Genomic DNA, 20,484 nt, shown 5'->3' with positions numbered 1-20,484 from the left:
ACATAGTTGTAGTGTAGAGTGCAGGATATCCTCTGCTTCACAAAAGGGGTTTAATTGATTGACTGTTATGTCACAGGTTCTAGGAGCTCTTATGGCTGATGCAGATTCTCTGATATTTGTCTGCTTTTAACTTGAGCAAAGAACCTGCATGGTCCCTTTTGTCTTCGTTCTCACATGCCTTTAGTAAAATAACTCAAACCTAACTGTCTTTAAGCATTCATTTCTACCAACTTGGTGAAATGTGGCAGTGGCTTTTTGGGAGTTTAGTTTATTGCTAACAACATGGCTGCCACTGTAAATCGGAGAAGGAAATGGGATTTTGAGTGGCTTTACCTCTATAAGGGACGTGTGCCCTCATTTCTTGGTGTAATTTGATTGCTGGTGTGTTTGGAGAGGTAAGTAGGAGCTGTCTGTAGATGTTCTTTGTATTGTTTTGTTTTGTTTTGTTTTAGTTTTCTTGTGCTGTCATCTGAAATGCTTGGTGCTCACTGTTATTGCAGTTCTAGTACTGGATTTAACCACGTCTTTGATCCATTCTGCTTGCTTGACATCCCTACAGGAGCCGTACAACTGAAAAGTAATCAAGGTCTATACTCTCTCATTTGAATTAGACCAATCCATACATTAAAAGATGCGTTTAGCCTTCTCTTAGTCTATATTTATCAGATAATTATATATGGTCACAGGGTGTTACCTCACTGAGACATGTCCTTGGTTCTAGTAAATACTAGAGCAAATCTAGCCTAACGAAATGGCTAGATGCACTTAAACATTCTGCAGCCTTATTTGCTCTACAGTGGTTTAAATGTTGTCATTTCCATAGAGAACTTTTTGGCTTTACACTTAAACTTATAGGACATCCGGTACACTTTGCAGACTTTCTGGATACGCGAGTGCTTTCCATTTAATGGCATCTCATACCAACAAACCATAAATCATACATACATATTCTTCTTTGCCTTACATGGCTTCCGCTGTTCTGAGCAGAACTGGTTCTGCCATGCGGTGATTTCTTTAGCGTAATCATTGCATGGGTAGACCTGTTCAAAAAGATCTTGCTAATCCAGTGTCCTGGCTCAGATACAGTTGCATGACATACATGCTGATTTCTTGAGTTTGTTCATCATTCCAGTACGTGCGCTTGGAATCTGTTTCTTGAATTCAAATGAAAGCAATGGAGGATTATACAGGAAAACCAGATTGTTTAAAAAAAAAAAAAAAAAAAACCTGCTCATTTGTGGTGCAGAAATTTGCTGTGTTTTGTTTGGTTGTTCTTTTTGTAGAATAATGTTCAAGTCAGTGAGGTTAAAGGCTGGATGTTAGAGATTGGGACCTTCTTAAAAAGATTTGATCTCAATTCTTTTGAAAGAGGGGTTTCTGGAGCTGTTTCATTTTCAGTGGCATTAGAGTTGTCTTTAAGCAGTATAAGTGGGGTCTCAAGGTTTATTTTTTTGGTTAATTCTTCTTAATCTGCCTTTAATATTATTCTTCAGCATAATAACTGTTGTACTGGGAATCACTGTTTCTGAAAATCTGCATGTGGAGTCAGTTTAGAGCACATGGCTTTGATACATAAATTGCCCTGTTTTAGGCCCCAGAGTTGAGCCATCATTAGCTGTCAGGACGTTTCAGGCTCCTCCTTTCAGGCTGAAGTCAATTGTCTTTCTTGTTCTGATGTTTTTCTGCTGATTTTTTTCCTATTGACGAGATATTTTGGAAGCTATCTTGTGGCGTGAATAGAGCACAGAGATGTGTAGTTCAATTGTCATTTGATTAAATGTATGTCATAGATTTGAGAGAAGGGAAATTGTGACTTGTAGCCTTGATAGAGATGGTATATGGAATAACAATATAAACAATTATGTTTCTTTGTAAGCAAGCTTCATTAAAAACACTACTTTCTTAACTTAGCTGAGCTGGTATTTTTATGGTCTTGTATGTGATAATTAAAATTGTTGTGTTTTTTTAAGGAAGAACAGTACAATATCTGCCGTCTGTACTCTTAGTAAAAGCTGCAGTGAGGAAAAGTGAGGCTTTTTGGAACATCATCAAATAACTCTTAGCTGTACAATTAGAAAGTGCAATGCTGACAGCCCTTAACTGAGACAGCTTATAAAAATTATATTCACCTCTTGTAGCCTAGCTGGTTTCTTACTAGTCCTTCTGTAGAGAAACATGCCTTCTAACCAGAAGTCTCTAGTGTTTCTCTGAGGTCTGTTAACATGAGAAAATGTCAATGTTATCCTGTGTCACAACTCTGCACTGCAGACAGAATCAGTAGCTGAGCCCTTCCCTATGCCTGTGTTTTAAGGGGGTGGAGAGCAGGCCACAGTCATATTTGGGTGATGGATAGTTCTCATAATCTAGTCTTATCCATTAGTATCTTACATTAAAAATGAAGGGGGGAAAACTTGGTAGGGAGCTTGTAATTATCTGAGACTAAACATTCAGTTTGACATAACTGAAAATTGAAATTTGTAAGTTGTTAGAACTTAACCTGTCTTTTCATAGGAAAGAGTCTCTACTCTAAGCTGGCTACACCTAGCAGTTGCAGAGAATGCTAGAAAGGTTCTACCCAACAAGTCTGCTGAAAAAACGAATGGTGGGAGGGAACTTGTAGGGAGAAGCTGAAATTTCTGAACGCTGCCTAGCAGCTTCCTTAGCTTTCTGACATCTAGAAAATATCTATCCATATATGCATGTGACTTTATTTTAAGTAAATTAAATTCTGCAAAAATAGATTAATTAGGACTTGCGTTCTCTGGGGAAACAATCCACTAGTACTACAGGGCACAACCATTTTTGGTAATTTTTTAAAATCTATTTTGAAAAGAATAATAAGAGTCTGTAAAACTTTTAGAGCAAATGAATAATTAAAGCCACAGGTGATCCTTCTTGCTATTACCTTGGGAGGCATATCTTTTTCCTTATTAGCTGCTAATGTATATGTTTGTTGTGTAAGCAAAGGCATCTGCCTGGGAAAAGTGCCACTTAGATATTCACCAAGTATAGTACCACTGGTGGGGAACAGAAAGCATTTGTTAACCAAGAAGGCATTTAGTCTTTTTTTAATCGCGTGACTAAATTTTATGTGGAAAGCTTTGCAGGACGGTCCCTAGGAAGGTTAAAATAAAAACAAACAGAAAAGTACAATGTTGACTATCTAATTAGCCAGCAACCATAAACATTCATAGTTTTTCTAATAATCATATACTGTAGTTATAAACGTTCTTGTAGTACCAATGACAGCAAGGTCTCGGTTTCTGCACAAGAACTTGGTTTTAAAAAGAGTATTTACGTTTGTTGTTGTGGCTTATTGCTGCACATTCTTCATCTGATTTAGCTTTCTGCTGAGGTTGTAGTAGTGAGAAATAATGCTCTGTAGTACTAAGACTTAAACTGTTTTACAGTTTTCTTATTGTGACTTTTGTCCAGTTTGGTAGTACGTGAGGATCAGAGTGAGAGTGGTATCGTGTCTCTCACACAAACAGCAGCTTTCCATACCGGCTTCCAATGATTTTTTTTGTTAGGTTGGTTGGTTTTTTTTCTTTTAGAAAATAAAAGAACTCTTGATCCTGTAGAGGAGCATGCTGTCAAAGACCATTGGCAATATATTTATTTCTGTAGTTGAATTCAACATCTCTACTAACTTCCTGTGTCTTTTTTTCTTTTTTTAACAGAATGGACAGCAAATTGTGGATGAACCTATGGGAGAAGATGATATCAACCCACAAAATGTGAGTAGATTGTAACAAAGATAGCACTATATTGTGATGCACTGATGCCACACAATCTACTTGCAGGTTGCCGATGATGCCTTTTTGTTCAGGTTTGCATCTCACGTCAAGTAATATAGAATCCTGATATTTTTCAGAGTTTTTTTTCTCACTTATTCTTGTCTGGTTTGATATCCTACTGTTTGTTCTGATTAAAAATAGTGTAGAAAGTATAAACATCAATATGAGTTAGGTTTTGCTGTTGGAGAGTGCAAAGTTTAATATTATAGAAATTGGATCGGAGAGTGAAAAAACTTGATAGTAAAATGTGGCTGCTTAGATCATTCCTCAACAGGAGGGGAGGTTGAGCTTCTCTTTCCTTATCACAACAAATCTTAAAGCTGGTTGTTCTTTTTTTATTGTCCACTTTTCCTCGTACCAGTGAGCAAGGCAATGCCACTGGCTTGTTAGTCTGAACAGTGCACATGTAAAAATATTTTACATCTGTGAGTTCCAGAGTGTGCTTTATTAGCAGTTAATGTTTCATTTCTGGTTATGTCACAACAAATGATTCTGATATGGTTAAATTCCACATAGTTTCCATTGCAGGTGCGTGTGTGCTTACTGTATGAAATCTGATTCTATGAGTGCCATACACTATAGCTTTTCCCTTTCTAGTTCAGTATGTAAAGTGCAGCAGCAGCTATTACCTTTAGTTTTTCTGTATGATCAGAAGATTGCTCGGCAGTACCTGTTTATTCTCTTTCATTGCTCATGTTAGTTTTTTCTCATTGTCCTTCTTGATCTACATGAAACTAGAATATTTGCATAATAAATCTTCATTAAACTGGAAGATTGTTTCTGTTTTGTTTCTACATAGATTATTAGGATAATACTAAACTCAAGATGGGCAAAGTTTTAGATTCTCTTCCAAGATGGAGCTCACTGGAGTGCATTCAAAAATAGTAAAGCTAGTCATTTGTGGCACAGTGGTTTAAGTCTTTTCTCTGAAATGTGGATTTCAGTTCTGCTCTTGTGATGCTATTGTTGCTAGCTGGAGTAGAAGGCAACTTCGGTTTATTGGTTCAGATTAAAGAAAGCCATGGGCGCCACGAAAGAGGAAATACTCAAAGATGAGAACTGTAAGAATCAGTTTTGCTGATGGCTTAGGATCCATCCCTTCCTTGGATGAGATGCTAAATGTTGAAACGTACTTAATGGAAACTTCCATAGTGATGAAATATCCAGAGGCTGACCTATTAATATAGATCTCAAGCATTCACTGTAAATCAGATCTGAGCAGTAGGCAGTAGTTTACAGTGGTTAGTTTTGAACCAACGTGTTCTGAAATACTTGTGGTAGCAAAGTGGTCTCTGAGTTGGAGATGGCAAATTGACACGAAAGATGCAGAATCACAGAATTGTACGGGCTGGAAGGGATCTTTAGAGACCCCCTGCAAAGCAGGCCCCCTACAGCAGGCAGATACCTATCTCTCTTTTCTTCTTTCCCCATAAACTTATTTCAGTTATCCGTATACTATAAAAAGCCCAGACCTCATAATCCTCTCTACTTTCAGGTTTCAGTAGTCTTTCAAGGGAAATACAAAGGTAAGGAAGGACTGTGGAAGTACAGTTTCCATTGCTGTTGTTATGGAGAGACATTAATTTTTCTTAACACAGTCTTTTTGAAAATGGGAGTGGCCACTAAAGAGGAGATTGCAGGATGGTTCAGCCACTATCAATAGAAGTCAAACTTTCATTTTACAAAATTTCATAATGTGAAGATACCAGTAACCACAGGTTTCTTCATGTGATGCCTGTGGCTCTCAGCTGTCAAGGCAACTCTAACATTACCTGTAGTGTTGCATCAGACAGCGCTGGCTGACCATTAGATTTTTGTTGATAAATGGTCCTTACCAATACAACACAATTTTCGGAACTCTGAATATGATTGAAGGTACAATATATCAGGGCTCATAAGGTGATACTGTATGTTACGCAGAGTAAGGAAGGAACAGTATTTGTAGGCAACACCAGAAGGAGATCATTTGTTCTTAATATTCTGCGTAGCGCAGACTGTAGTGCTTTCTTTAATTCTTTATTTAATTCTTATGTGAACTAGAACACCTTTTCCTGGGAAAGTCTTTGGTTTTGGTTGAGATCATAGAATCACCAAGGTTGGAAAAGACCTAAAAGATCATCCAGTCCGACCGTTCACCTATTACCAATAGCTCCCACTAAACCATGTCCCTCAACACAGCATCCACAACATCCACATCTTGGTAACAGTAATGAATGAACTGAAATACTTGTTAATATGTTCTGACTGTTGCCCCTGCCTGATAAAAATTTTACTTTGAATTTGTAGCTTCACCTACCTATGGAACTTTTTGTTTTGTATCTGTATGCTAAATTATATTATATTGGGCTTATGTAATAAGGTTTAGGTAGTGGAGGGGGTGGCTTCTGTGAGAAAAAATAAGTGTTGCTCTCATGTTAGGCAGAGCTAATTCCAGCTGGCACCAAAACAAACCTACAGCTGCTATTGCGAGCCTGTCAGTGATGCAGGTGGTACTTTTGTGCTGACGTACTTACAAATGGCTAGAAATGTTTTGCAGAGATAAAGATTGGCAAAGAAGTAAGGGGAGGACGTACTTTGTGCTCTAGAGCAGAGATTCCTTTTGACCCCTGGAGGAAATAATGGTGAAGCCCATCATGAAGCAAATTAGCAAGCTGTCTCCCTGCAGCCCATGGAAGGTTTGTGTTGGAGCACAGTATGTGCTCTGCAGGCCCTGGAGAGGACCCTGCACCAGAGCAGATATGTATGCCATACCCCCTGTGAAAAGACCAATCCTGGAGCAGTTTGTGAAGGGCTGTGTTTCGTGAGAGGGACACCACAGTGGAGAAGGAGAAAAGTGTGAGGAAGGACAGGCAAAGACAAAATGTTGAAAACTCATCCTCCTATGCTTTCTCTATCTCTTCCCCCTGGTCCCTGAACAGCAGTAAAGGTGTAAAGCTAAGCCTGGGAAGAAGTGGGAGTGGAAGGAAGGTGGTTTTAGTTTTGTCTTTATTTCTTCTTATCCTACTGTATTTTTACTTGACAGTAAATAGATCCTCCCTGGGCAGAGTGTGTTTTGCCCGTGACAGTGGTTGGTGATTTCCTGGCCTTTATCTCAACCGACAGACTTTTTCACATCTTATTTTCTTCTCTCTCCTGTTGAGGAGGGGAAGTGAGAACATGGCTTAGTGGGCATCAGTCAGCCCAGGTTACCTCACCTCAGCCATTGGGTTTCTCTTTCAGGTTTGCTAATTGCAGGATTACTTCCAGGTAATTTCCTCTATTTTCTTCAAATGCTTCCAAACTGATGCTTCTTAGGAGACAGAGCAAACTATTTAAACATAATAGCGACCACTAAAAAATATTTATCTAATATTCTTTCTGTGATGCTCAAGGTATTTAAGGTTGCCTTAGCAGTTCAATTCCTTAGACCAGTTGTTTTTTTCATTTATTTCTAGGTGGTGGTGAGTAAATGATTATCAATAGTGATTTAAAAAATACAAACAAACAATTTTTGGTGCTTTTTTTCCCACTGCTCAGTTACAGCTGGAAGCAAGTCTTTGGCTGTCAGCAATTGCAGTGCTACCTCAGTGGAGGTGTGAAAGGTTCTTGTATGCCACATCAGAAGACAGAATATTCTCATGGCTGTGTGACATGTGCATGTCTTCAGGACAGAATTGCCATTGTTCTGTGGAATGAGAAGAGGGGTGAAAAATTGAAAATACTGCCCCCTTTTGCTGTGTTAAGTGTTTGGATAATATGCTGGTAGAATACTGTCTTTGTTATATCTGGCTTTATAACTTTTGTCAACATTTTTTATCTGTTGAATGTTGGAAGTAACCTGGGAACCTTCAGCAGGAAATAAATGTAAGAACAAATAAAAAACTGGCTAAAGTATGACCTGATAGGAGACTACTGAAAGAAGGGAAGCAGTTTAAAGCCTTTTACTTGCTACCTTTCTTGCTTTTGTGCTATGTACCATTACTTTCTTTATTTCTATATCCATAGAGATTAAGTTAGTTAAACAAATTAAATGCTTTGAGTTCTTTCCATCATGATGCATGCTTTACTGCTTTTTAAATCTAGATTCAATTTGATCGTGGTTGAAGCACTGGTAGATCTAATGCTTCATCATTGCACTCGCTTAAGCACAATTACTGAAAATACAGAAATATTAGGATACAAACATTTGTGAAAAGTTGCAGTAGTTCTTTGTAAGCTTCAGGAAAAGCTGGCACACATTTCTGCACGATAGCTTGCTGGAACTGAAGATTACTGGTTTGTTTTTGTGTTTTTAGTACAGTCCAGGGTGGAAATAATTCAGGCACTAACAACTGCGATGGAAAAAGTAAACACTGTCTCCAGTGGTAGTGGCTGTGTAATACTTCACTTGACTTTTTCTTCTATGCTTTGGTATAACTTTAAACAAAACCCCACTGTTAAATAAGAATTATAACATATATGTAAAATTAAGTGGAAGTGAAGCATGAAACAGTCTTAAAATATGCTGATCTGGATGATGAAAAGCTAAATTTCAGTAGCTGTTGTCTTTGTGTAACAGTTTTTTAATAGAAAAGGTTATGAGGATAATAAGATCTTTAGAAAAAAGCTTAAAGATGCATTAAAAAAATGTGTGGGCAAAATAGTTTATCTAATTTCTGAACTTGTAACTGTCCATTATATGTAGTAATAATTCTGAGATTCTCCATTGTGCATATATATGTATACATGCATGTATGTATAAGAATTAAGGTTAGAATCAGAAGCCTTATAGAAAATACTGGAAACTCATGAACAAATAAAAATGTACCCTGAAAATTTCCGTGATCATGTGTTGTTCTCCCATGCTTCCCATAACTCAAGCTGTAATGTGAAAACCAGAGTAATCTGGGGCAATCTCAATTATGGTCACCAGCCAAGAAAATAATATAAGGTAAGAACATTAAAGTGAAGTAATTTGGAAAAAAATAAAATAAAAAAAAGCATAGCTTAACAGAAAGATTTGAAAGCATTTGAACTTACAGGATGTGTATACCATTGTGGGTGGGATTTTTCAATATTTATAGACCTAACCCCTAGTTAATATTAGCTGAAACAATGGCTATGTCATCAGTAGCAGTGCAGTGACCTTTAAATATTTTTGCAGTTTTGCTGAGAGAAGAGGTATGCTATGAAGTTATTATTTCATGTCTTCAAAAAATGAAGTGCAGTCATTGCCTTCTCTGTGTTCAAATTTTCCCTTGTAAAAGGCAGAGGGGTTTTGTTTCTGTTGGTGCTAGATTCTTATATTGAAGTGCACACATCATACTGATATAAGAACGGATTTAGTGGACCTTACATAAGTTACAGCATCCTTGTAAACGGTACGAAGCTCTTAATCTGAAAAGTTAATTTATATGTCAAACCTGTACAGAGAAGGCAAACGCCTCAAAACATTTGTTCTTCTCCTAAGGGTGTTGTGAATACAACCACTTGAAAGCATTGATGAGAGTGGCCTTTCTCTACACTTGGTGTCTCGGGTAGTGTAATTTCTGGGTTTTGATCAGAAAATTGAATAATTTGAGCCTGTAAGCAACATTAAAAATCAACCCACTTCTTACATGGAGACAAAACAGATGGTAGCCCTGAAAAGCCTGTAAACTAGCAGATGGAAACTGCCACACCCTCTTATTTGTCTAATATTTCTTCTTTGGCTATACAAATGTGTTTGTTATGAAGATAAGTATATTATTCAGCTTCTTAAAACTGAGGGAGGTGACTGTCTGTATCTCATCTACTAACCTTCTTCAAGTGAGGGTTTTTCATTTTTTTTTCTTCAGATAATTGAAGGCAATCCATACTGTAGACCCTTGCTTTTCTATCATTATAAAAAGGATATGTGTTATTATGCTTCTCAGTCTGAGGATATAGGATATAGGTTGATTCACGTAATGAATTATTCCACTTAGTTTCAGGTTTTTCTGGTTATGTGCAAAAGTGGGTGTCCAACTGCAGTGTGCGTGCTCGTTTCAATAGGACTTATGAACTTCCATATTGTGCAGAGTTCTTCCAGCATCTTTCAGCTCTCCCAGTCTCTGTGGAAGCTGGGATCCTCTTACCCCTGAGTGTTTGGACAGCAAGTCTTAGGACAGTTTCTCTAAGTTCAGAGCATCCAAATTAAAAGCACAGAAGAAGAGAAGGGTAGGAGGGGGGGAAAAAAACCAACACTTTACACTTCTGTTCTGGAAGACGAAATGCTTTGTGTGAGTGAGATCTGTACATTTTCTTTAATCTTACCTGCAGTTGAATTCAGCAGGCACTGATAGACATAACAAATCCCTTTTGATTTGGGGGCACTATGGTTTCTTGATAAGCATGTATAATACAAAAAGTTATCAAGACTTCAAGGTTAGTGGAGCAATTTGCTGGAGCAGTTTATACTTGTTATCGCAAACTTCCCTTTTTGGCCACTGCTGCTTTCTAACCTGTCTCCTCATATGAAGGAAGATTTAAAAGAACAAGCTTTCTTCTCAGAGGTTCTCAAAATGAATTACGTAGCATATATCTTAATGTTTCTGGTTGGCTGGTAGTGCTCTTTGGGAATCACACAGGCTTTATTCTCCCAGAAAGCAAGAAATTTCTTCCACCTGCTGTAGACCCAAGCCAGTTATAGGAGAACTATTGTTATGAGGTAACCCCACTGACCCCTGGGCTCTGTGCTTTGTGCTTTGCTGGGAGGTCAGATAATAGGTTTGGGGAGCAGCAGTCAGTAATTGTAGAAGTGTTGCAGTTGAAATGCCCTGGTTCTGTCACCCTTAGAAGACGCAGTTTATCTGTAGTGCTGTACATATATGCACTTGCTAGGAAAGAGAAGAAAATGGTTATATACTCATGCTGTGTTCTCAGCTTTAATGAACTTTGTAATTAGCGTAGGGCCCACCACTTACTCTCCATTTCTGCTTTTAGCAATCCATGCTACCTTAGACCTAAATGTAGTGATCAGGAGACTCCTGATGACTTCTGTTATTGCAGTCACGTTTGACAGTACAAGCTTGAAGTAACCTTTTTATTCTTCACAGTGTAAATATCCACATTGCTATTAATCTGTAATTCCTCACATACTGGAGCTTTTGAGGGGGAAATCACTGGGGATTTAAAGCAGAGAGGAAAGCTTCAGGTAGTTTTTGTATCATTTATGAAATACTTGAAATCCTCATGTAACCTCCTAGCATTCAAGGAGCCTTGTTTATCCCAAAGCAAAGATTGAATCATTTTTCATGCTGCGTTACTGCTGCTGTAGTAGAGGCTGCTTTATCCCATGCAGGCTGTAATACACTGGGTCTGTAAAAAGCACACTGTAACGGAGGACTCAAGGTGAAGAAGTGGTTAGTGCATGTTTGTGTAATTCACAATTCAGTACATAACATTTGAGGAGCTGTCCTTGTGGATGTAGTGTAAATGAAGATCCAGAGAAAAGAGAATGTGGTGGTGTGTTTTTGGTTTTGTTGTTTTTTTTTTTTTCTAAAAACCACATTTTTTGTTTTTGAGGTCCTGATAAAGCCAGAGATGAGGAATCTTTATTTTGTCTCTTTCTGTATGTTGGCAATAGGATTTTCTGTTGTGCTGGAGTAAATATATATATAATCCAGGTTTAAAGGCAAAGCTAGAAACTGATACCAGGATGTGGTATATATTGGCAAACAGCATGTTCTTTTGCTTACAGCCAATGATTTACTTATTTTGTCTTTTGAAGAGGAATTAAAATCTAAAAAAAAAAATTGCAGTGATCCTGTTATAACCCAGTCAAGGGAGGTAGTTTGAAGGTCTATTTGTTTTAATGTTCCTGGCAGGAAGGAGTGCAGTGTTTTGCTTTGTACCCATTGGTATGGATTCACTAAATGGAATCACCTGGCTCTGCTTATGGCTGAGCACTTGTATTTGCTGCTGCTTAAATGTCATTATTTGCATTTATTTACTTATTGCTTGAGGAAAAGTAGCTTTGCTCCATATTCTAGTTCATTCCTTTTAATAAAGGTCAGTGCTGAAGATACTTAAGTTGTCAGTATGCAAAACAGTAACTGAGGTACTAAATGTAGAGAGAGACCCAACTATTGAATCCAATTAGATTCTGATTTCTAGAAACATTCAGTGTGCAAACACTTTGAAGAACTTAGTTGCTACAGAGCATTGTAATATTTGTGCTTGAGTCAGACACTCAAGCTGGGCAATCCAGTTCAATTAATTTCTGTTTAGGTTTTGTGTGCAGGATTTCAGAGGGCTTTGCAAAGTCGGCTTGGCCCCCTAACAATTATAGAAAGCATAGCCATGAAGTAAAAGCTTACCACGTTCTTTGCATTGATGTCAGAAAGATAGCAGTTTGTGCAATGGAACTAAAACCCGTAAAAATACAAAAATCACATGCAGGTCTTAAAGTAGTTGCTACTCTGCTTAAGCAGTGGTACATGGCTTACTAGCTTGATTTCTGAAATAGATGCTGATCTTTTTTGTTCTTTCCTGGGAACGAGGAATAAATAACATCTGCAACAACATGTTGCTATCAGACGATCTGCTTAAGTTTCCTGTTCTGATCTCTACAGCATCAGCAACATGAGTACCCCTGCTGCCCCATTTTTCTTTACCAGAGGAAGAAAAATCAATTTCTTTTTTTCTGACCTTTTTTCCCCCCTTCTCTTGCCCCACCCCCCATCTGTGGCTAACTTGCCTGACAGGAAATTTTCTAATTGCCGGAACAGCTGGTCACAGCAAAAAAAAAAAACGCTAGGGTTGGTCTTCCCTGCTAGACTTAGGATTGCTCAGTCAGAAAACCTAAACATCATGGTTTCTTAGTCATGTTTAAGTTTCTGGCTCTGCGTGCTCGTTCTGTTCGGGTGAGCTTAGTTCCTTTTCTTAAAGGGGGAAAATATATTAGCGTGTAAGTAGAGTTTAAGCTCCTGATATCAAAGTAGTTTCAGTTTTTCATGGCTTTGGGGTCAGCACTGTCTGTATACAGAGCCTTTGTATATTCTTTTCCTTTAAAAAGAGAAAAAGGGAGGGGGGAGCGGGAAGGAATTTGTATTCTGCTTGTATTTTGTACAAGTTTCTAAGGTACCTGCTGATAATTTAACCTTACTGGCGACTTTTTACTCCATGAGAATGCTGTGGAACTTACTGTTTTCTCCAGAGGTCTATGTCTATGTCCAGAGCTTAGCTATGTCTTAAGTTTTCTCACTGGTAATCTGGTTTTATTTAAAATGTTCTTTTTTTTTTTTAAATTAAAGTTTAGTGATTATTTAAATTTTTACATTATATGTGATACTTTTAATTGTATGAGCTCATTATTTGTTGAGTAAAGCTCATCAGCATCTTAAACTTAATACTTACAACATCGTTAAGAATAGATGCTTGTGTTATTATTATGGTTAATTTGTCTTTAAATGGTAATTTAGGCATAGCAGACATTGAATTTGCTCAGCAAGATAAACTGTACGTACTTTTAAACATAAAAGGTGTTTTAAGTTAAGAAAATGTCTAGTGCAGAACTGTATTATCCTGCATGCTTCCATAATTTTTTAATGATACATGTAAATGTAGTGCAGTGTGTTTGAGCATTTTATCTCTGAAACTTAAATCAATTTTCATGTTTATCCTCCTGTAAATCTTTTTTTTTTTTTTTTTTTTTGTGTAGAACATTCTTGTGTACTGTTTTAACACCATAGGCGATGTAGATGTATTAATTTGTGAATCAAAGGGGTAGTAATTCAGCATTTAGTAGCCTATCTACTGCTTTAAGCTTTGCAATAAGTGTTAGAAACTGAAGTTTAATTTCCTAGCTGTAACTGAAACACTGAAATGGACATGAGTTGTAAAACAATAGAATATAGGATACTGTACATACAGCGTTTTAGAAGAAAACCCTGAGAAATAAACTTTTACCAACTTGAAGTGTAGCTCTTTTCAATGTGCAATTTGCAGGATATTTCTTAGAAGTCTCCAAGAAATTTTCCTCCTTAGAAAATTCTAAGCTATATTGTCTTTAAAACTGTTGATTTTTAAAATGCTGGACAGTTGAAGGGTTTTCAGACTACAAATTTTAGAATATACTATTGAATAAAAACAAGATTCATACTTGTAGTTTAGTGCTAAATATGTTCATGGATTTTTAAAAACAGATGACTTTTAAAACTTTCCATATTTTTAAAAATTGCAGTGCACTTAAATGCTTACAAAGTAGGAACAAAGCTTGTATCAAAGTTACTGGGAAATGAAAGTTCCACCCAATGAGTATTTTTTTCCAATGCTGACATGCACAGCCTGGTTCATGAGATAATTTTGTGGTGTTTGATCAAAGAAGAATTATATTACAAAACTGTTTTTGGTGGCAGCGTCAGGCTTTTGATTTTGATGAGAAATTCCTCATCTCTATGGCTTTACCTGCTGAACTACTCACAGTTCCTTTGGGAAGGAAGGAGCACTGTCCTAGCCTTTGTACTTTCATTCCAAGGAGGAAAAGTATTTTCAGAGTGTACCAGAGTATCCAGAGGGCTTTCTCATCTGTCCGTTGACTCAGTGCTCTGAGGTGGGACTCGTTCTTCAGACTGCTATCTTGCTTCATCTGTAACACCAAAAGAACTGGAGGAGTTTGATCTCAGCAACCTGGTCTGTGGTTTTCATTAGGTGAATGAGTTGGCTACCTGAAACAAATTTGGATATAGACATCCTCTGAGACTGTAAAATTGTTGTAGTACTCAAGAAAATAGGAATGGAAAAGAACAGAAGGTATAGAGAGTAAAGACAAAGGGCATTAGTACAGTAATTTTATTATCTCTGTGCATTGTTTTTTGTGTTGTTTGTTTTTAATCTTGGACACCTAACAATTTAAAAAGAAAGAAAATAAAACAAATGTGAACTTAAACATTTGCTAATATAGTTTACGTTTAGGAAATCATATTTTCTGTCAGGTAAAATAATAGATGTCATCTGCAACAAGTAATGTACTGTCAGCTGAAATCAGGTTTTCTTATACTGTGAACGAGTTTTCTTACCTTAAAGAAACACAGACAAAAATTGTGGGGAAAGCTGTGTTTCTGACTACAAATATTAGTGTTAACTACAGCTTGCCTCACTTTTCTTGCATTTCTGGCTGCTGGTGTATATATACACAATATGCTTAAAGCAGCTTAATTTAATTTTAAACGGGACCATATTCTGCTTTCTGATATATTAGAATAATTACTCTACACTAGCAGCAACTTTAACCAACTTTTTCAAGCTTTTTCAAGCAATCATATGCTTACAAACATTTAAGTAACCATTACTTGTGAAGTTATTTCAGTTTTCGATATTAATGACAAGTATAAGAAATGCTTTTATGCATTGGCTTATCTCAGTGATGTTGTTCACTGAGTGATAGGAGATTGTGAAACAGCTGTTGAACGTGCAGGGTTTTTATTTATTTTTTTTTTTTAAAGAGTAGTTTGGGAGTTAGAGGTGGGAATATAACACAGTATGTGTGAATGTATGTAGAACGTGCCTGAAATTTTTAAAATAGCTAGCATGGTACTCTCTTTCCCATTTTTAATTTAGCATAGATTTCCATAAGTTTTAATACAGAAGGTTAAAAAAAAAAAAAAAAAAAAAGCTTTAGTTTTCAGTTTGCTGATCCATTTTTTCCATCCAAATGTGTAATTCATATTTCTTCAGATAACGATGAAAATTCATCCTACATCCAAAACAAGTTAGGAAAGTAAGTGCATCTAGGACACTTCCTGACTCAAGGGAGGGGAGGAAAAGGAAGTTATGTATGTGAGCTGGGGAGCTGGGCCAATGTTGAGTCATCCTTTTAAAATCACTTGATATCCAATAAGCTTGCTGTCCTTACTAAACAGCTTTATGTAACTTTAGAATCAAGGCTTAATATCATAGAAACCACTTATGAAATACTGAGTGTTAAATTATGACATTCAGCACTATTTTGCCTGTGACAATCAGAAAAATGTATTGCCAAATATCATCATGTTGGCTGAATGCTGATAAGCACAATGAAAGTTAATGTAGTAGTAAAAGGAAACTTCCACCAGTGGTTGAGCAGCGTTCAGTAACTTACTGGGAAATCCATTTTTTTGTGTATTCATCCCCTCTGAATATTCATATGCCTCAAAAACGATCCTATGTCCAGAAGAAGCAAAGCTTTCCTGGAAAAGATTGATGTGGTAAGAAGGAAGCTGCTACTTCCATAGGGAAGATGGAAGAATCTCTGTATCTTAAACTAATATTTACAAGCAAGAGCTGCCAAAAGCAATCTTTTTGCTGCTGCTCAACTTTGAAGTGGAAAAGATGCCATTAGCTCTTTACTGTTTGGATTTGCTTTTTTGGAAATTGAGGAGTCAGTAATATGAAAGTAATATGAACCAGTACAGCGTTGTTTTTTTTTGTTTTGTTTTGGTTAGTTAAGTTATAAGCGCAATCAAATACGTTAATTGAACATTATTACAGGCAAGTGCACTTTAAACTGCCATTTACAGTGTTAGAAATGGTTATTTTCTTATTAGAAAAAAATAGTATTTTAATATTCTTGGAATATTTTTCTTTGATTCAGTAACTTACATTTTAAATTTCTTTTAAGACTGATTTATCTGAAAACATGGCTGATGTTGGAGGGATATTCACCAACATTGGCAGTATCAATCTGACTTAATTGTGTCTGAAGCTAGCAGAAAGATTTTCTCCTTCCAATCCTTGCTGTATGGAAGTTGTGTTTCCAGAAGCATGAACTTCTCTAATGGTAATACTGGCTCTCTCACTTGCATAAATTACCACAAATTATACAAAATAACCATATTGTATGAAATGAATTGTAATCAATTCTAAAGTATTATTTTGAATAGAAAACATTAATGGAAGAGTTCCTGAAAAGTTTGGAATCTCACCAGCAGTTCTTCCTGTATTAATAGTGTCCTAGAAGGCGCACTGAAGGTACCAATACTGACACAATTAAGTGCTGAATTGTGTGTTACAAACAAATAGTTTTGCAATTTGGGAGGGTGGGGAGGGGGTGGGGGGAATACAGATACTTTGGAAAGTGATGACCAATTGGGACCTGACAGCAGTACAGCTTACCACTCGGCTGCATACAGCCTTGCGGACAGGGCCTGTGTATCCAAATTCCTGTAGGTTCAGTCTGGCAGATATTGGCTTGAAATAGTGCAAAGCTGTGGCTTCATATATAGCATAAAGCAAGTCCATCGTTATTGTGTCTAGGTGTGAATTCAAGGGCTTCCAAATGACATGAGCAGTTAAATGTGTGGAAAAACAAAACAAAAAAAACCATGGTTCAGAAAGGTATAAGCACAAGGCTAGGAGATAAGAAAATAAGGGTTAGTTTAACCAACAAATTAAGTCATAGCAAAGTCTGTAAGTAACTGCGCGCAGAAGATGCTTCTAATTGTACCTTCTTAACTCAAATTAAAAGGGTAGAACAGAACTAACAGATAAAGGAGAATTGTGGATCTGTTGGAAGGAGAAGTGTGAGCACTGAAATGTATTTCTCCAGTAGTTACTTACCATGGCTTACATATTCTGGATTCACATGTTACGATTTATTTAAAGTAAGTGTGAGGATTAACATCTTATCCTTGCGCCTTTATGCCAGTTATCTCATAACCTCCATCTCTAATAGATACAGAAGGGGATGTGGCCTTTTACTTCCTCTCACTATGAAATCGTTTATCTGAAGAAATGTTACAGTTATAAGTATTATCTGAATAAGTGTTACAGGTTTGGTGGTGTATTCATGCATTTTGTACAGTCAGCAAGCATGCAGAAGGCAGTTTATTTGATCAGTACTTAGCTGCCTGCCAGCTGAAATTCACTGCAGCTCTGAGGAGATTTTCACCTACATCTAAGCAGTATTAGTTTCCTGGGAGAGCAAACAAACACGTAGCCATGTTTTGCAGACACTGCTGTCCCTTTTCTTAACCAAATACGGATGTTGTGTGTTATCTTAAATTTTCCCTTTCCGATGCAAAGAACTCAAGATACAATATAGTAATTCATCCTGTATTTCTTACAGTGGGAACGTGTGTGGAATTTTCTAAATCCATATCTGAATTTTTTTTAGTAAGAAAAAACGTTTGGAGGTGTTTCTGATTTGATAGAATTCTGGGGAATTTGGGGTACAGTAATGGAGCTTTCTTTCTTTTAGCCTTTAACTGCTGCTATTCCCTTTATTATTTTTTTTTTTTTATCAACTAGAACACCCATTTTCTACAATAACAGGCATCAGAGCCAGAATTGTGATGCTATTTCTTTTGAAACTGAACAATTTAACATGCTAAATACAAACGGAATGTTCTTTCAGAAAGTATTATCTATAGGCACTCCTCATATGCATGCTACATATACATGTCTTTGCTCTAGGTATTGTAAAAAAAAAAAAAATAAAAAAAAATGTTGTTCTTCTGCAACAAATACATTTTTAAAACACCCACACTGTCAGTGAAATTAACAACCCCCACCCTCCCCTCACCTCAGTCTCTTTGTACGCGCAGCTCTTTTGTTAGAGATGTGGTGTTTGGATTGGCTTGGTTTTGATTGGCTTTCTGTATTTCCTTTGATTTCAGTGTAATTTCACTGAAGTTGAGAAGAGACACGGCAGTCAGCCTTTCTGCTCAGGGTGGGGCTGGTTTGCTTTGAGTCACGTTCTATTTGACCTCAGTGCTTTTGGTGTCTTAAGCTGTAAATGTTTCCCTGTAATTTTTCTTGCCTTTCTAGATTGATATCACTTAATGACTTTGCAGCCATTAAAAGTCACCTATGCGTATGCGTAAGGGCAATAGAAATATACTATTGTGTTGTATTATGGCTGTAAAACTTCACATTTCTGAGATAGCTGCTGCTTTTTCCTTTTAGTGTAGGGTGTTCATAATTCTTACTTGCACTTCCAGTATAGATGTGTATCCAGGTCTTACTCATTACCTTCACAATGAGTGAAGAACTAATTGTGTTTAAAATATTCCTACTCATGTTCACACAATTTTGAGTACCCAGAAAAGGAGAAATCTGTCTTCCAGGGATACCTTTTCTAAGTAAATGTTCCTTAAGTGCCACAAGAGCTTATTCTTTGTTCTTTTCAAATTAAATTTGCATCTAATTCTTACCCAGCTTACCAAGTAAGGTCTGTCTTGCTACATTTCTGGATTACATTGCAGTGTTTTGGAACTTTTGCCAAGTGTCTGTCACTCTCCATGTTCACACTGTCCTTATGCATTTATTCAAGAATCTGAAACCAGTAACTTTAGACACAGCAGGATAGATGCCTATGGTATTTCCATGTGCTAATGTTGCTTACTCCTGTTAGCTTTCCTCTCCCTAATATGAGTAAGGGGATAAATCCATTCCTATGACATCCATTCAGATGATTCAGAGCTTTTTCTTTGCAGATGACTCTGCATCAGAACACAGTGAAGTATTTTTTAAAATTATTTTAAATTATACTTGATTGTTTGTCGTCTTTTTCTTTTTTTTTTACATAAAACTAAGGGACTAAATGCTTTTATTTTTTTTGAAGTAGTTGGAATTCTAATTAGTGTTCATTGTGTTTTCTAAATGTTTAAGTGGCATAGGAGCTCTGAGATAGTGAGTGCTCTTAATTCTGTTTGTGAACCTCTTTTACTTGTTTCTCCTTTCACACCACTGTTGTATTATCTACAGCTTTATTTGTTCTCTGAGGCATCTGCAGTGAGAACTGAGAGTAGAAATGAGTTACTTTTTTTTTTTTTTTTTTGCTGCCACATTAATTAGAAAAAAAAATCTGTAAAAATGTCAGAATTATTCAGAGTAGTAGGAAAAGTGGAGATAACAAACCTGTAGGAATGATAGGAACAATATTATAGACCAGCCCTAGACAAGCTTAGTTTCTTTCAATTTTTCGAAGGAGTTTTTTTTTTTTTTTAAAAGCCAACTCTGCAGATAAAGCTCTCTGAGCAGCTTGTTCTGACATCCGGCTTTGCTTGGGTCACTTTTTCAAGAACAGAACCATTTTCGGATCTCCTGCTTGAAAATTTGGATGAAGGATAAATTATGGGAGATTATCTATATAAACAAAATCATTTTTTCTCTTCCTTCTCTGGGCTTTTTCATTGCAACTGGGAAATGTTTAACTAGTAAGACACTTCTTTTTCTACTTCCTCTTGAGTTTGAAGTCCAGTTTCCTTTTAATATGTTATCTAGTAGCCGTTCCTGTAATAAGATCTCAGAAACAAATACAAGTGTTGTGTGTTCCAGTGGGACTAGTTAGTAAAGGAAATTCACAGAAATTCAAATGCTAGAAAAAAAAGCGTTTACTGTTCAATACGTACTTAAAATATAATTAGAGTATAATTTCTGTAGGCTAAGAATGGTTAATTAGCTTTTCACTGCTTGCCTAAATACTGTATCTTTTTTTTCTGACAAGCATATTTCCTATTCTAATTTGCACCTGATTCCTAAAGAGAAAAATGAGTCACCCCTGTGGCTTCTAAATCCTTCTTTGTTTTATTTTAACTTTTTTTTTCTTAAATTCAATTTGTTTTTGAAATATTATCCATTTGGTGTTCTTTCCTATGTTTGTATTCCTATGGATAGAGACAAACTGTGAGGTGCATTACTAAGAACTTTCCTATACTGTAATACTTGACCAGTAAAGTTCTGAGCTGCAAGTGATATCAATGCAGGAAGTTATTCTAAACTAGTTATG

The 20,484-nt window shown here is 36.6% G+C and overlaps 1 protein-coding gene across 3 annotated transcripts in view; it reads left to right on the top strand.

The window, feature by feature from the left end:
- RPS6KA3 (ribosomal protein S6 kinase A3) overlaps positions 1-20,484 on the top strand; it is a 70,546-nt gene that overhangs the window by 10,366 nt on the left and 39,696 nt on the right. For 2 of the 3 annotated variants that reach the window (XM_052673759.1, XM_052673758.1), the window contains exon 2: positions 3,681-3,737. In XM_052673759.1, coding sequence (XP_052529719.1) covers positions 3,681-3,737 — 57 coding nt within the window. Of the gene's footprint in view, positions 1-3,680; positions 3,738-12,586; positions 12,641-20,484 lie in introns of those variants that run through there. The other variant, XM_052673757.1, reaches the window with a different exon arrangement.

Source organism: Tympanuchus pallidicinctus, unplaced genomic scaffold, assembly GCF_026119805.1.
Source record: "Tympanuchus pallidicinctus isolate F22 unplaced genomic scaffold, pur_lepc_1.0 scaffold14, whole genome shotgun sequence".
NCBI classification, from domain to species: domain Eukaryota; kingdom Metazoa; phylum Chordata; class Aves; order Galliformes; family Phasianidae; genus Tympanuchus; species Tympanuchus pallidicinctus.
Note: the sequence above shows the minus strand (reverse complement) of the source record. Positions and strands in the feature narration are given on the sequence as shown.